At 46.6% G+C, this 17,009-nt stretch overlaps 1 protein-coding gene across 1 annotated transcript; it reads left to right on the top strand.

Moving 5' to 3' along the window:
• The first annotated feature begins 12,612 nt into the window (after nucleotides 1-12,612).
• Nucleotides 12,613-13,863, top strand: foxe3 (forkhead box E3). The gene has a single exon (XM_088927995.1). The coding sequence runs from the start codon at nucleotides 12,613-12,615 to the stop codon at nucleotides 13,861-13,863; it is 1,251 nt and encodes a 416-aa protein (XP_088784121.1).
• Nucleotides 13,864-17,009: the final 3,146 nt, after the last annotated feature.

Genomic DNA, 17,009 nt, shown 5'->3' with positions numbered 1-17,009 from the left:
CTGAATGAGGGCAGTGTTGAACAGTGAACTGCTTAATTAGCAGATGCTTCATAACAATTAGATATTTCATTAAGCTTTTCAAGAGGTGTTACTCGGGACCAGGATTGAGAACCACTGAGCTGAACAGTCAAAAATAGTTAATTCTTTGAAACTGTGAAGCACATTAAGCACAGTGTGTGGTGTTTTCTGCTATTTTAACCTTGGAACCTCTTATAACTTCAATATGATAGTTTAGAGATCTGTAGATTGGATTTGCTGGTTAATCTGTGCATTTTAACATGTGTGCAAGATGGGAGTCTGGTTTCGATGTTGATGAGAAGAGGTGTTGAGACACTGAATAGAGGCTATTCAGCACCTGGCTTATACCTTAAATCCCAGATCTTCCTTAAAAAGTGTGGCTTCAGTAAATTGTTCCACCCATGTTTAACTCACCTCTTTAACTTCCTGAGTCTGACCGGTTCTGGTGCCCAGCCTTGCTTTGTACCTCTTCTGATTAGTATAATTGGGTGGTCTCCAGACTATAACCCAGGGAAGAGAAAAGAAGAAATAGGAATAGAAGAGAGGCATTTGTTTTAGAGCAAATCATGCTTTATTTTCCTCTGTTTCTGCAAACCACCAGGAAATATTGAAGAAGCTAATTAAGTCAGGTGTTAAGCAGAAAACAAATGGACAAAACTGCTCCAACAACTTAAAAGGAAAGAGACCGATAGGGATAGTGGGAGAGAAAGAGGGATATACTGCACACAAGTGCTCCTAGTGTCTGCATCTGAGTGATAAAAACCGCCTCTTCTCTTACAGATTTGCACATACGCAGACTAGTTGACTAACATTATTAAAGCAAAAATTCTTAGTGGGCAATTTTGTTGGCGGACTAATAATTTCTTGTGACAGCACAATTAAGATCCATCTAATCTGAATATGTGTGCTGTTTGGTTCTTGAGCATATGTAAAATTCTCCACTCTTCAGATCTCAGAAGGACAGCAAGGCTGCGCCTGGTCAATAGTAGGACGAGAGACCTCTAAGGAAAACCAGGTTGCTTCTGTAAGCAATGTTAATAGACAGGTATGGAGCCTACTGTCCTCTGGAGCAGACTTTTCATGGTGTTGCCACGCAATTCTGGATTTTTTCTTAGGCAATCTTGGACTGAAGTTTTCAAGCCCTTTTCAAGTAATGGGGGGGCTGTAGTTGGGGGGAGGTTTGGTTGCAGTGGTGTGGAATGGCATTCTGACAGCTGCTTGCTCACCCAGCTCTGTGTGTAGACCAGTTGTGCTGCTTTGTCTGAGGTGTGGAGTCTGCGAGAGACACTGCTAATCCCTGGCCATGCAGGCAGAGCGAGCTCTGGTCTGACTGCAGTCTGGGGTTCCTGGTGGATTCCCGTCACCACCAGCTGGATCAGGTCCCACTGCCTCGTCTGCGGCTGGTAAGAGCCGAGGAATCTGCTTCTCCAAACACCCCTTCCAGCCTTGCTCAGGCCGGGCTGCAGGAATGATGTCACATTTCACCAAAACAGACAGATCCTTTCAATAATAATATGTAAGATTTTTTTAATGACCTTCTGGGACCACCTATTATTATTTGGCACTTCTAACCATTTTCCTGGGAACTTTTCCATTTTCCATTCCTTGGAAAACTGGCTGTTCACTTCCTGTACAGATCCTGCAGCACATGTACTGCACAATAGGTAGATTTCTACACAGCTGTCATTGATCCTTATTGTGAACTGTGTGATTTCAACTCCCTCTCGCTATCAGGTAGCAACACACCTTCACTGTCCCTGTGTCAGACACAGCCTTCCTTATCTGGAGTCTGTGCAGCTTAGTAAGGATCCTGGCTGTGTGCAGACAAGGGAGCTTCTTTGAGTGGAAAGAAGCAAATGCAGTGTTACTGAAAGGTCAGAGAAGAGGTGGGTGCTGAAGGATTTAGTGATCAGCCTGCCCTGCCTCTCCACAGCAGAGAGACTGCGCTGGTGAGGACAGGAGCCAGTGAATGTTAAAACACCCGTGCGGGCTCTTGCTTCATTTCCTTCTATGGGGAGAATCCAGCTGAGATGCCAGCTTCTGGCACGAGGGGCAGAGTTTCATGGGGCCCAGGTGGCAGCAGCAGTTTGAGGGAGGCCAGGCAGTGCCAATGCACTTCTCTGTCCACTCCGTCCTGACGCGGCAGCCAGACGGACCCGGAGAGAGCACAGGGCCTGGCGTCCTCCAGCAGCCCTAGGCTCTGGAGAAGGGGGAGCCACAGTCCTCGCAGCCAACCGTGTGCCAGAGTGATGATTCCCAGGGGCCTGTTGATTAAGCTAATTTAGTCAAGTGCTCTACAGAAAAGAGACTGATTCTCAAGGATCAAACAACAGAACTAGAGCAGACTCTCTAGAGAGAGCAGGTTGGGTAGAGCCAGGTGATGTGGTGGGGTCTGACAGGACAACTGTCTTACACTTTCTCACTGGAGGCATGGATAGCTTCTATATGTATATGTGCATATCTATGCATCTAGTGGATGCAGTCTTCAGTGATGAAGTTTTCCTGAAAGGTAATGATTGCATTTCATCTGAAAGGGAGATATACATTGCAGTAATTTGGGCAGCCTGGTCTCCAAACCCAAGCATCCACGTCCTGTAAAACTCCACAAAAGAAAGACCCAGAAGACCCAGAAAGGAAAGGGCCCAGTGCACAGATATCATCTTCCTGGCTGCTGTAGTACCTGCTCAGATTGTAGTTTTTGCCTTTACACTTAAAAGCACAAAATGGAGTCAGAATAGTGTATAATTTCAGACACCTGCTACTATGTTGTGTGTTTGCAAATTATTTCCACATATTCAGTGTTAGTGTTATTCAGTGCTGGATGAGATCCTGGGTTCCATTGGCTACTAGTTACCTGGTTGAGCCACATGGCCTCCCCTGATTTGAAAACCTTCTGATGTTCTTAAATCCTTGCAGGGAGTGTTGAATAATCGGTTACGATTAATTGTGCCAGTGGTCTCCCTGTAATGTGGGAGCCATCTACTACAGCAATGCAGGCCGGGAGTGGGCAGTGAGCAGGGTGTTGACATCGTAGTATTAAGACATTAGACCTGTCATTGTTGTCCCCCTGCTCTGTTTACTCTGCTCTTTTGTAACTCGACCAGAAAGCCAGAGAGCTTCATGGAGATTTGCACTATCCTGAGATTAGAGCCTAATAGCCTCGCAGTAGCTTCTTATACAGCTCTACCAGCAAGAGCTGGGAAGCCACCTGGAGACTGTATGCCTAAAGCCCTTTGTTCCCACTTAAAACAGACAATTACCTCAACCCTCCCAGATGTGTCAGTGTCAGACAGAGCCTGTGGTTTCACAGATATTTTAGGAAACAAGACTTTACCACTGAAGCAGCACAGTGTTGCAGTGGTTAGCATTGCTTCCTCCCATTGGTGGGGTCCTGGCTTCAGTTCCGGACCTGGCGTGATGTCTGTGTGGAGTTTGCATGTTCTCTCTAGGTTGGTGTGGGTGTATCCTGCTTTGTGCGAGGCTCTGGCTTCTCCGGGACCCTGAATTGGATCCAGAGATTAGAAAATGGATGGATGGACTGTACAGTTTCCCTGTACATGAGCAAGGAAAGGCTCTGGAGCAGCACAGGTTCCTTTTGTTATGACAGTTATCCTCCCAGACTGTTTTGTTCAAAGATCCCAGACCCTTAGGGGTGTCCCCATACCTGTCTCCATGAAGTTAATAAATTGCTCTGCCTTCCTTGCCTCGTCATTTGAGCTCTTGTTAGTGACAGTTGTGGCGCTGTGGAAAGGTTATCTGGTCTGCGGGCTGTGTCACAAGCTCTCTTCCTGCCTGGGCCTCCCCTCCTCGCCCCCAGATTCCCACCTGGTGCAGTGAGCGTGAGAACTGTCTGCCCGCTGGCGGCGGTGTGGGCCGGCCTCAGCCTTCATCCGTGCGGAGTGGCGTGCCAGCCCTGCGCGCCCCTCTCTGTGCAAGGCAAGGAGAGAGGCCAGGAGCTAATCCCTGTGCTTTCACGGGCCCTGGGCCGTGCTTGATGAGCTTGAGCCGCCCCAGGCCCTGCAAGAAAGCGCACTGCTCTCTTTCTCATGGGCCTGGGAACTGCCCTGAATGACTGGCTTGTGAGTGTTTACTCAGCAGCTCTGACCTGGGTGACCAGGAGGGCTTGGGAGGGAGAGGGGGTCTCACCTCGCGTCCACGCTCGGGCCCTGTGCACTGCACACGGTTGTACAACCACAAGATGAAGGGAAACAAGTATCTCATGGGATTTTATACAGAAGGGGCTGTGCCGCTATTTGTAGACTTTCCTTTAGGTTGAGACTCTCGCCCTGTGATGCCTCAGTGAGTAACATCTTTGTTGGTGTCACTTCTCAACAGAAGAGGATTATTACAGCTCTGAAGGAGATCAAACATCAGATCTGTAGAAAATGGAAAGACTGCTTTTTTGCCAGAACTTATTTCTTTTAACATCGTGTCCAGGTTGGCTGCACAGTGCCCTCTGTGTTTCTCTGAATGAAAATGTAATTTTATGTGAACAAGGACTCATGTCGTCCATCAGGACTCAGGGAGCAGCCTGAGGGTACAGAGAGAAGAGAAGGAGGCTGTGTGTTACAGAAAGGCACAGAGGGAGGAGTGTCAGAGTGAGACAGAGGGGTGAACAGTGAAAGAGACACAGGGGACAAGCAGTGTGAGAGAGAGGAGTGTCAGAATGAGAGAGAGAGAGAGGGGTGAAACACTGCAGAGTGAGACACAGGGAAGTGCAGTGTGAGAGAGAGGAGTATCAGAGTGAGAGTGAGACACAGGGAAGGGCAGTGTGAGACAGAGGAGTGTCAGTGTGAGAGTGAGACACAGGGAAGGGCAGTGTGAGACAGAGGAGTGTCAGTGTGAGAGTGAGACACAGGGAAGGGTAGTGTGAGACAGAGGAGTGTCAGTGTGAGAGTGAGACACGGGGAAGGGTAGTGTGAGACAGAGGAGTGTCAGAGTGAGAGTGAGACTCAGGAAAGGGCAGTGTTAGACAGAGGAATGTCAGTGTGAGAGTGAGACAGAGGAGTGTTGTGAGAATGAGACACAGGAAGGGGCAGTGTGAGACAGAGGAGTGTCAGAGTGAGAGTGAGACTCAGGGAAGGGCAATGTGAGACAGAGGAGTGTCAGAGTGAGAGTGAGACACAGGAAGGGTCAGTGTGAGAGTGAGACAGGAGTGTCAGAGTGAGAGTGTCAGAGTGAGAGTGAGACTCAGGAAGGGACAGTGTGAGACAGAGGAGTGTCAGTGTGAGAGTGAGACTCAGGCAGGGGCAGTGTGAGACAGAGGAGTGTCAGTGTGAGAGTGAGACACAGGAAGGGGCAGTGTGAGACAGAGGAGTGTCAGTGTGAGAGTGAGACAGAGGAGTGTCAGTGTGAGAGTGAGACTCTGGCAGGGGCAGTGTGAGACAGAGGAGTGTCAGTGTGAGACTGAGACACAGGAATGGGCAGTGTGAGAGGAGTGTCAGTGTGAGAGCGAGACTCTGGCAGGGGCAGTGTGAGACAGGAGTGTCAGAGTGAGAGTGAGACTCAGGCAGGGGCAGTGTGAGACAGAGGAGTGTCAGTGTGAGAGTGAGACTCAGGCAGGGGCAGTGTGAGACAGAGGAGTGTCAGAGTGAGAGTGAGACACAGGAAGGGGCAGTGTGAGACAGAGGAGTGTCAGTGTGAGAGCGAGACTCAGGCAGGGGCAGTGTGAGACAGAGGAGTGTCAGAGTGAGAGTGAGACTCAGGCAGGGGCAGTGTGAGACAGGAGTGTCAGTGTGAGAGTGAGACTCAGGCAGGGGCAGTGTGAGACAGAGGGACGCGGCAGTGTGAGGTGAGGGAGAAGCCAGCAGACACAGGAGAGTGTCCTGTGGGGGGGTGTGAGAGGGAGGGTGAGTGCTGCAGCACTGTGACGAGGCCCTGTGTACGCGGAGTGGCAGGGGGATTAGCGCGAGGCCACTGCTGCCCCAGGCGCTGTTTCCTGGCCTCCATGCCTGTTTGTCAAGCCTGACCTGATCGCTCCCAGGGGCAGATTTCCCCTCAGATAGAGCCAGGCAGGATCCCACGGCTGTCCGAAGCTGTTAGGCAGCCGTCTGTGAGCCCCCTTCCACTGGCTTTGTGTATGGGGGGGCGAGTGGGGAGGGGCGGTATGACTCTGCACTGAATCATTGCCCAGTCTTTTCCTGCCAGCCCGTGAAAGGCCCATTTCCGATTCTTCTTTTATGTTGTGTCTGAGGAAATGTTTCCCGAAAATTTCCCTGGAGCAAGCGGTGTCATATTCATAAGCCACTACCTTGCCTCGCTGCGTCTACCTCAGCGATTTACCTCAGGGGGAAAAAAAGCTCTTGAATCTGTATCAAGACATCCTTTTAGAGGAATCTTTCTAGTCGCGGCAGTTGTTGAACATTTCCTTTTTAGTGTATTAACATTAGGAGTCTTCTTTCCTTCAGGCAAAAAAGAGCGATACATTCATAATCGATGTTAACATTGATACAAGTCATGGAGAAGGTGGAGGAGCCTTTCCAACGCCCATCTTGGTCAGGGTAGTGTTAAGAAAGCCCGCAGATGTCAGCACTCGTGTTGTCCAGTGAGGGGAGACCATCTGCGCTCTGTTTAGTTTAGTGACTAGAAAACTGTGACCATTTTCAAAGCCTTCTGCTCTGATGCCCAGTGAGCTGCGCGTCCGACTTCAGCTCTGAGAGAATTCCAACCAGTTTTTTCCCCAACCATGGGTAAATGAAAAACTAAATATTTTTCTTTCGGGCTGCTGCTGTCGCTTATACAATTTAAAAATAACTTTCCAGTTTGATAAATGTGACTAAACATGACACCGTCCATGCATCCATTTCCTAACCCACTTTATCCAGTACGGTGTAGCAGGGGAGCCGGAGCCTATCCCAGAAAGCAAAGGACACAAGGCAGGATACACCCTGGACAGGACGCCAGTCCATTGCAGATAAATGTGACACTCTTTAAAAAAAGTAACAATATTAAAATCGTGTGGTTTGAATCTGTACACATTGTTGCTTTTTCCCCTTTTTTATTAATTTTCAACAACATTTACATACAATCATTTAAGAGCAGTAAGATTAAGAGACCAAGAAAACACCATTATGAAAATAGTATACAATATCAGAAAGATGCAGATACAAAAACAATTCTCCAGTCTCTTCTAGCTCTCTAGTTACATCCATCCTGTCTCCTCTCCAGATCCATTCGTCCTTCCCATCCGCATAACTCCCTGCCTTCCCTAGTCTGCAGAACCCCTAAGGAGATTCCAGTTTAACACATTGACCCTTACACAGCAATTCTGTTAACTCCACTGGCAAATACTCTATAAGAGGTGACCATAGTTTAAAGATCTTTTGTCCCTTTCAGAATCGCCCTAAGCCTCATGGGGCAGTATGCTAAAAATGTCTCTGTGCCAAAGTGTGAAAAAAAGCCTCTTCTTAATGACCAAAGACACAACACAGTCACGTTGCAGAAAAATGTTAATCAAACCACAGTCTGTAACTGCTCCGCATAAATGCAGCAGTTTTACATGACATTCTGATTGTGCGTGTGTGTACTTGTCAATAGTTGGAGGTTATCTCATTAGTCGGCAGGCATCTGAAATTGTGATGATGCGATGGGATTGAGTAGGACTCAGAGGGAGTCCTGGTGTTTGAATCTACAGCACAGAATAATGTTCAAGAAAAGATCTCTTTACAGTTCTGCATGTAAGAAGCCGGGACCCCTCAAACATGCCAACATATGCTATCTTAATGTAAGCATGCTCTCGTAGCACGTGTGTGTGAGATGTACAAATACATTTGTCCATGAGAAAAAACCCATAACCGGGCAACATACAAGGCACAACTGGGAGAATAAAAGTAGTGTGCACCTCTGAAGAAACAGGTGACAACAGTCAGAAGAGCTTCGCAGTGTATTTTGCACACCGGCTATTTTGTGTAAATCTGTGAGGAGCGGGCAGCAGTTGTCCAGGCCGGTGCAGTTTTTAAATGAATTGTCCACTTCATGCAGAAGTGCAGGGGAGAGGCGAGGAGGGTAGAGCACACGGATTAGGTGGAGACACAGCCTCCCCAGCCCTCTCTGTACTGAGCAGTGATGACTATGTTCCACCTGCAGACGTGTCCCCTTGGAAACTGATCAATACACAGTATGAGACAAGAAATTTCAGAGAGGCCTCCTCCCTTCGTTGCAGAGCTCAGGGAGTGTTTGAAAGCAAAGACATTACTTTTTGACACACGTCCCCCAGGAGTTTTCACAGCTAAATCGTTTGTTTTAATGATTTGTTTTTATTTTTCAATTGGTTGATTTAGGCGGCGTGACAGCGCTCCAGCTGAAGTCAAACGTGTTGTTTCTAGGGCGGATTTGCACAGCAAACTCCCCTGGCTGTCGGCACAGGCATCCGAGGAATGAGGCTGGCCCTGCACGCGCTGGGCATCTTCCTCATCTTCGGCACCATCGCCCCAGCTGATGGAACACTTCCTCCTCTTCAGCAAAACCCTGCTGCCGAGTGAGCGCCAGACAGTCGCAGGAGTACGTTTAGCATGACACAGTGGAGGGCTGTAAGAAAAATATTTCAGAAATAATGCATCTGTACTTTTTGAGGACATTATATTACGTTTGCACCAAACCACAAGAGCCGCAAGTGCAAGACGTTCAAGAAGGTAACGTGAAAGCCGGTCCTAAAATAATTCTACAAGATGTCATTTTTAACAAATACACCCTATTTGAGAAAATCAAAGTACATGGCACTAGGGGACAGGCCAACAAAAAGCCAATATGATTCTAAAGTTGCAAATAGCTCAGTGCCTTAAAAAAGAAGGTCTTTTAGCATCGTGTGCTGCTGGTATTAACACAAAGATAAAAACCAGAAAAGGAGCAACAGGTGTCTCATCTGTGGAAGCGTGTGCGATTGAGGTATCAGGAAAAGATGATGAAATGAAAATGAAGTGGACATGTAGCAAAAAAACAACAGAACAGATGAAGACTAGAGCGGGGATTTCCAGAACCGACCCCAGGAGTCCAAGGAAACCCTGAATTAATCCCAGGAGGAGAAGACCTTCTGTCAGGAGGCGGTAGGTGTGAAACCGGTACAGAACCGGTTCGGACATTTGTGGGAAGGAGCTTCCGCTTTCGTCACACACCAAGAGGATCAATAGAGGCGGAAGAGGCTTTTTTTAAAAAGGGGGTGGAACGGGCGCTGCGCTGGACCGAGAGAGCTGTGACGGTCATGATGTTGATGTCCACACACAGCCCGCTCCGCTGTGCTGCACAGAATGACTTAACTAACAAAATAAGTAGATTTGGGGGGGGGGGTCACCTAAGGCAACATCGCTTTTCTTTTTATCTCGGGGGATCAGCTTCCTGTCTTGGGAAGATTGTGAGAGTCTGGCTTCATCGGAAGGGTTTTAGAGGTCAGTCTTGTTGCAGTGGTTAAGGTCTTCACAGATTATAGGGGTGTTTTCACACTGGTTACAGGATTCTCTAGGCGACCCGTGTCCTCCAGCGACTGAGGGCACACAAGGGCGGCTGAGCTCTGCGGATAACACTCTTACCGTCCCAATGAAATTCACAGGGGTTTGGTTATGTGGTGGAAAACACTGAAGAATTCCGTCAAATTTCCCGTCTATATATTACAGAACCCGTTTTTTAAATTAAAAAGCAGAGGTAGAAGGTTCGTTGGAAATAAACTGAGTACTTGAATCTTAAGAGCTGTACACAGTTTAGACAGATCTGACTGAACTTTGTTTTATAAAATACTGTAATATTTAAAGAAATGACGACGACCAGCAGGATCCACTACTTGGTTAACTCTCAGATACCAACTTTACTGCTGTTAATCTGCAATACACATTTATTGCTGACTTCGGAGAAAAAAAAAGCATTTTATAGGTGAAAAGGAATGAAAAAGATATAAAAATAATTTCCCATTTAGATTCTACCATGCTATAATGAAACGTCCGGACCAGAGGTGTTGATCAGCCAAGATTGCGCGCGAATTTGCTAAATTAATTATCACGCGGTTTCACCTGTACCGGTGCAGAATTGTAATAGGCTGTTGTAACCTTGACGAAGCTTGGACATTTGGGTCTTGACATCTAGAGCACACTAACAGCTGGTAAACTCGGAACAAGATGGGAAACAGAAGAGAACAGAGGCATTTTTTGCCGTTCATATCTTTGACCTTGGAGAGTGGTCTTTTTATTTGGGAAAACGGAAATGGTTCGAGGTCAGAAGGCTACAAAACAAGCATTCACTTTTCTTACCGCTAATGTTGGTGATAATAAAACTGATTTCATTTGAGCAGAATATTTTAGAGTGTGTTAGAATGCGGTTAATTCAAATTACTGTGAATATGTGAGGGGCTCTTGGGAGACATTCAGAATGGGGACAGCGACTGGGCAGATAATATCTCTCTGGCTGATTGCTTGAGAGGTTTGTCCGTGATTTGGCAGCTGGTATCCTGTCGCTCAGTGACCTGTGTGCTTAAAGTATTTCTCTGTCACCCCCAGCCCTTGTCCCCACTTGTCCACCTGTGGCGTGATCTTGCCGTAACAGACCACCTCCCAATTCTGCTTTTCTGAGCATATTCCATAACGAAGAAAGCACTCGTGCGATCCGTTTTATACCAAAAATATCCTTGAGCAGCTGTCGCTATACGGTCTAGGAGGTCAGCTCGAAGAGGGAAACACTAACAGACTCGTTTAAAAAAGGAGTAAAGGTGTATTCCTTGCTGAAAAGAGAAGAAAGAAAACTTCGGGTGTGTCTGGCTCTTCTTCGGGCTCTTTTCAGCATAAAAAGAAAGGAAACGAAACGTTTCGGCTGTGTCCACACCCGAAGAAGGCTCCACAGCCGAAACGTTGTGTTTCCCTTCTTCTCTTTTCAGCCTGGAATAAACCTTTACTTGTTCCTTTGCAACCTACGCATGCTGACGCAGCTCCCCACCTGAACTGATTTAAAAAGGACTAACTCGTCAAAAAAATGCTTTTTTCACTACGCTCTTCGGCGATTGCTGAACGAGAATCAACGCCAGAAATCAATACAATAGATTACTGTATATAAATAAGGAGGCTCAAATGCACCACAAGAATTGGACTTAGACAAGAGATCAGTGAGCGCTCCTCCCACAAAACACTCGTGTTATGAATAATACTTAATAGAAAAAAAGTTCTGCTCGCTTGTGCGTTACAGTTCCTGTTTTAAAGAAGGTTCAAGGTTAATAAATGAGGCGTCACTGAATAGTAGATAGTAGTCGATAGCAGATCATAGTAGAATAGTCACTGTTCTATGTATCCGAAATAAAACGATAATAACAGATGATGCTTTATTAACTAGAGGAGGGCGTCCCCTCCTATCTAGCTTGTTTGGTTTTCGGAAGTGATCCGAGAAGCTCACCCAGCTGTGTCTTGAAAGAAACCAGGGTATCGGCGTCAGATAGTTGTCGATCGTCCTTGTTCCACACTCCTACAACCCTTTGTGTACAGAGGTGCCTCCCGTTCTCAGTTTCCACTTGTGTCTTGGTTTGTAATTCACTGCTGAGTCAGAGAAAGTCTGCTGTCTGGGCTTTATGGACGTCTTTGAGGATTTTGAATACTTGAATTTGGTGCCCTGGTAGACATCTTCTTGGTGCTGATTCCAGTGTAAACAAAATATTTATAATAACACAAACAGGATTATTATCTTTGACAGCAAATATCTGCTCAATAACAGCTATAAAAATATATTTCAGCAGATATGACTGCCGAAAGAGATGATAAAAATGTTTATTTTACCCGTTTAGCTTGCTTGATAAATAGTTGCATTAAAAAATGTTATAGAGTAGGTATGACTACTAGAGAAGTAGAAAACTACTGATGACTTACAAACTTGATTTATATTTTTAGTAAACTATGTGTATTTCATGCATAGCTTTTTTTGAAACACCGACTTTATTATTACCTGTAAACTTTAAACTTTTATTTTAAGGATCCGCACCTTTAGAAAAATAATATAAAAATATTTTATAACGTTCTTGTATAAATTTCTACACATAGACAGCTTTCAGAAATTGTAATTATTTGATCAGGGATAAAAATTGATTTTTTTCATGAGACTGCTGCCTATCGTCCTTATTTCAATATAGTAATCGTTAAAATGATGTGTAATTATGTGTAAAAATGAACGAAGCCCGAGGTTCATAATGTGAGTGAGCCTTTTTTAATTTCTCGTTTAAAAAATGCACCTGCCTAAGACGAGGCTGGAGTTCGACAGAAAAGATCGACTTCCACTGTAGGCTGAGATTAAACAGTCCCAGTAAAGACATTGGAAAGTAAAGATGCTGAAATCTTCGAAAGGCGCTGAGAGAGGGTAATAAATAAATCAATGCCGAATGTGGACGACCGGACCGGGTTTTGCGGGGACGCCCCCTACAGAGCCGTGAGCAGCGAGCGCAGGCCCCCCTGCAGAGCGCGTCTGTGCGGGCTGAGCGCTGGGTGGCGTCACTCCAGCCCGCGGTGCCATATAAGACTGCCCGCACCTGGACAAGGAGCAGTCAATCCCCGCGGAGCCGCACGCACAGTCAGGTACATCCTCGATCCCCTCTGAGTTCAGGTGCAGTCACTGCCAGGGCAGGAGCTCTAACAGACGTTTATGAATCTTGCAAACTTTACTTACTTTTCGGGAATGTGCAACATGACGGCCGAGTCGCAGCATTCCCCGACCGAGGCCGCCAGTCCCCTGGGCGTCTCTCCAAACATCAACCTGGACTCTCCGGTGCCCGGCCAGGGCAAGGACGGCGTGCTGATCAAGTCCGAGCCCAGGGGGAGCAGCCCGGCACCGGACCGGGAGGACAGCGCTCCGGGCCACGCTGACGAGCAGCTGCCCAGCTCGGGCAGCCGGCGCCGGAAGCGGCCGGTGCAGCGAGGAAAGCCCCCGTACAGCTACATCGCCCTGATCGCCATGGCCATCGCCAACTCCCCGGAGAGGAAGCTCACCCTGGGGGGCATCTACAAGTTCATCATGGAGCGATTCCCCTTTTACAGGGAGAACTCGAAGAAGTGGCAGAACTCCATCCGGCACAACCTCACCCTCAACGACTGCTTCGTCAAGATCCCCAGGGAGCCGGGGCGACCCGGGAAGGGCAACTACTGGACCCTGGACCCGGCGGCTGAGGACATGTTCGACAACGGCAGCTTCCTGCGCCGGCGAAAGCGCTTCAAGCGCACGGATGTGAGCACCTACCCGGGTTACATGCAGACCTCCAGCGCCTTCACCCCCACCCCCGTGGGCAGACCGTCGTACCCCAACACCTTGTACCCGGGCATGGGCTCCGGGTACGGCCCGCAGATGGGCTCCCCACACCCCGCAGTGCTGCACCACTACCAGGGCTCAGCGGGGGTTGGGCAGGGCCAGCACAGGATGTTCAGCATTGACAACCTCATCAGCCAGCAGTCGCTCATGCAGCCCGCCGCGGCCGTGGAGCTCAACGCTCCGGCGCTCGGCCTGAACGCGGACCTGGGGGGCATGCCTCCCAGCTGCTCGGTGAGCGTCCCCGACGCCTCCTCCTGTTTCCAGTCCCAGCCCGTCAACCCGTCTGGCGGTGTGCTGAGCAGAGCCAGCGGCGCCATCTCATCGAGCCTGGCCGCTTACCCCTACCCGCCTTCGTCGCCACCCCACCTGCCCGCGATGAGCCAGGCCAGCTTCTCCCCGGGCGCCTCGCAGATGTACGGCCCGGGAAACCGCCTCTCCCTGCAGCCTGTGAGGTCCGGCTCCTGCGCCGAGCACACGGAGCAGCTGCTCGGCGTGTCGGGGTCCCCCATGAACAGTCTCGGCCAGTTCGGTGCCAATAACTCGTACGTGAGACAAGCGAACTTTGCATCCGGTCTGGAGAGGTATATGTGAAAGAGACAGTCTAGTAACAGTCGAAACCGCAGCCAAACACTGCTTTGGTGCGGCTCGTAAGAAAAGGACAAACTCAAAAACATTCCAAGAGAGTCATCTCTTTTTAATATATTTATATTAACTAGTACAAGAATATTATTGTTTATATTCCAGCTGACCAAACCTCTTTTGTACCCCTAAAACCGTGTGGTCTTTGACTGCTGTTTCCGCAAAGTTGGACTTCTGAGAGCCGAGAGGAAAAGTGTTTATTTTCGGGTGAATTTCACAAAAGTGGAAATACAGTGGTATGCAATGTCGTTAACATGTCTCAAATCGGAGTTTCGTAATCTTGTTAATGTGAACAAAAAAATCGTTTCAACAGTTGTTGTCATTATTCTTTTAAGACTGTCTTTAACGCCAAAATATACATTTGCAGTTTTATTATGACGCAAGAAAAACTAATGACAAGAAAACGAGCTTCAATTTGTCACTCTGCTTTCCCCCCCCCTTCTTTTCTAACCCCTGTGACACTTCAGAGAAGGAATCAAGCGGCGCTTAACCGTTTTTAATTTTTTTCAGAGGATCTGGAGTTTTGTCTTATCTGTTAAACAATAGCCTCATTACCTTCTGTGCCACTCGGCTCCTTTTCCTGGGCCAATTCGTCTGTTGTATTCATACAGTAACGGTTTTTTCCTGGAATATGTATGTTTCATTGAGGCCTGGTGCTTTCGCGCACAGTCCACACACTGGAAGGCCAAGATATAACTATATATGTGGTTTGTTACCTGTCTAGCGTCAGATTGGCCAATTAAGACTTCTTGTAACTAGATATTCAATTAAGTCTAGTTTTATTTATATTCTCCGTCAGTGCTAGGGACCTTTACGGTAATAAACCAGATCTGTGCAAATTTACGTGCGCAAATGTGTGTTTCATAAAATAAAATTACAAAGTTCCCATATTTCACACTTCAAACACATTAATGAAACCTGTAAATTTATCAGGCTTTATAGGTTACGAATATCTCGCGTCCTTCAATTGTTTATTTTCTCAGTTTAGAGTTCTTACATTTTATTATAGTCCTAATCCAGATCTTTTCGAATAAAATTGTTCAATTATCAATACATTAGATGACATTGAAAAACGACATAATTGATTATACCTTTACTAACACTAAAAAATACATTTCATGTCAGTGATTCCGAGCGGTTTGCATTTCACATTGTGGTTCTTGTTAATTTCTATTGCGTTCCGGTGGGGGTATTAAAAACGTTTCGACTTAAAGGTTATTTTAAAATGCGGAGCAACGTTTTCGATCATCTCTAAACTTTAAATCTGGGGAAGAATTCCCCAAAACGTTTTCAAGATGTTTTCTATATATACTTATGTTAATTAATTATGTTATCATGTTAATCATAATTTCCATTGCTACCCTTTTGACAAGCATTCCGTGCCGTCTGACATACCAATTAACGATAACATCCCCACCAGTAGAAATATTTTACACTATAGTTTACACTTGAGAAAAAGTGATGATTTTTTTTACCGATTTCGATTCCCCCCCGTCCCCCGAAAAAGAATCGTGTCAACTGCAAGTCGACTGAAAATATTTTTTAAGGAGACAAAACGAGAAATTCTGAGACTGAGGCATATAGGGTGTCTGAGAGAGTTTCGGCGAGGGCGCTGAAAGCCCCAATGACTGGACAGTCCGACCCGGTCACTAAACATCCGAGGGCGGCGTTTCCGTGTGGCCCAGCGCGTCAACACTATGGAGCTGTACTGGGCTGTCCAGTCCTAACTGCGATGGAGACAGCGTGACAAAACACAAGCCTTTCAAATAATTCATACAATCCCGTTTAACAGGACGTTGTTAATTAACGTTAACGGACACTCGCGTTGTGTTTTTTTTTTTGACGCAGGCGACACTGCGAAGTCCACTTTTGAATTTTGGAATGAAACATTTTTAGAATTTATTGATGTTGCCTGTTAACGAAAATCCAAGCAAACCTGATATTAAATTGACTGTAAATAATAACAGAAACAATGGAACTGACATTTCTTAAAGCTATTCAATTTGCTTTATTTCCGTAAAGAAAGAGATTAAAGAACGTAAGAACAGCTCTGCACGGCGAGTCTAGCCAGTTTAGAAGTATTTACTTGATCCACGGATCTCATCCAGACAATTCTTGAACGAAACCAGTGTATCGGCTTTAACAACATGACTGGGCTTTTAACATAACTTTTTCATTGCTGGGCAGGGTATTTTCCATGGGTATTTAAATAGTCCTAGCGGGTGCAGGTGTACGTACTGTAAATGAACCGGCACAATTTTTAAGAAAAATCAGAACGAGCGAACAGATTTCTGAGTGTTTAAAATGTTTTGTTTAAAAACTTTAATTTTCATTCGGATCCGCTTGCTGAAAGCACCCACGATTAGAAAATACTAAAAGGAAGAAAAAAAAACAGGTTACAAATTGATTTAAAAGCTTAATTTGCGTCTTCCAGCCTTTTGAACGGATCACACCGGAGCTTTCGAAAGCACCGTGGTATCCGGTTCTATTTCCAAGTCGGTCCCAGCTTTAACGTAACTTGGAAATCCTGGTGTTAATTTGAGGCGCAGCAGGCTCTCGTCTGGCCGGGAATGTAACCGTTCTCAGCACCGCGTGGGGAAGGGGTTCCCAGACCTCAACCGCGTCTCTGCTGCTGCGGACTGCTTGAGTCTGCTGCCTGGTCTTACAGTGAAAAGCAAGCTGTCTGCCGGTCTCGATCTTCACCTCCCTAGTTATGGAGAAACCCCTGTTCCTCTGGTTTTATAGCCTTTAAATGGTCTATACTCCAGGGACAATTGTAACCGTCATCAGCTGATTTTATAGGCAGCATTTAAAAGGTGAATTGCCATTGACCCTGAATGATTTGACAGCCGTCAAGCAAGTAATTGTTTAAAGTAATTTACTATTAAAAACAAAATAGAGGCCCACTGTCCCCGTAAGGACCAAAGTTCCCTTAATTGAACAAACTACATGCTTAATTGATCAATAACTGCCAATAGGGGGACCGGAATTAATGAGCCGGAGAATTGGAATGGAAGAACTAGGCGGTTTGCAGAGGTTTCGCCGCAAGTAGAAACCTCATATGTCATCCAGCACATACAACGAGCTTGATGGACATC

This window comes from Atractosteus spatula, chromosome 11 (genome assembly GCF_055471065.1).
Source record: "Atractosteus spatula isolate fAtrSpa1 chromosome 11, fAtrSpa1.hap1, whole genome shotgun sequence".
Lineage (NCBI taxonomy): Eukaryota > Metazoa > Chordata > Actinopteri > Semionotiformes > Lepisosteidae > Atractosteus > Atractosteus spatula.
Note: the sequence above shows the minus strand (reverse complement) of the source record. Positions and strands in the feature narration are given on the sequence as shown.

What these genes read in the sequence shown, in the direction of transcription:
- foxe3 (XM_088927995.1), top strand. Translation starts at nt 12,613, where the DNA reads ATGAATCTTGCAAACTTTACTTACTTTTCGGGAATGTGCAACATGACG.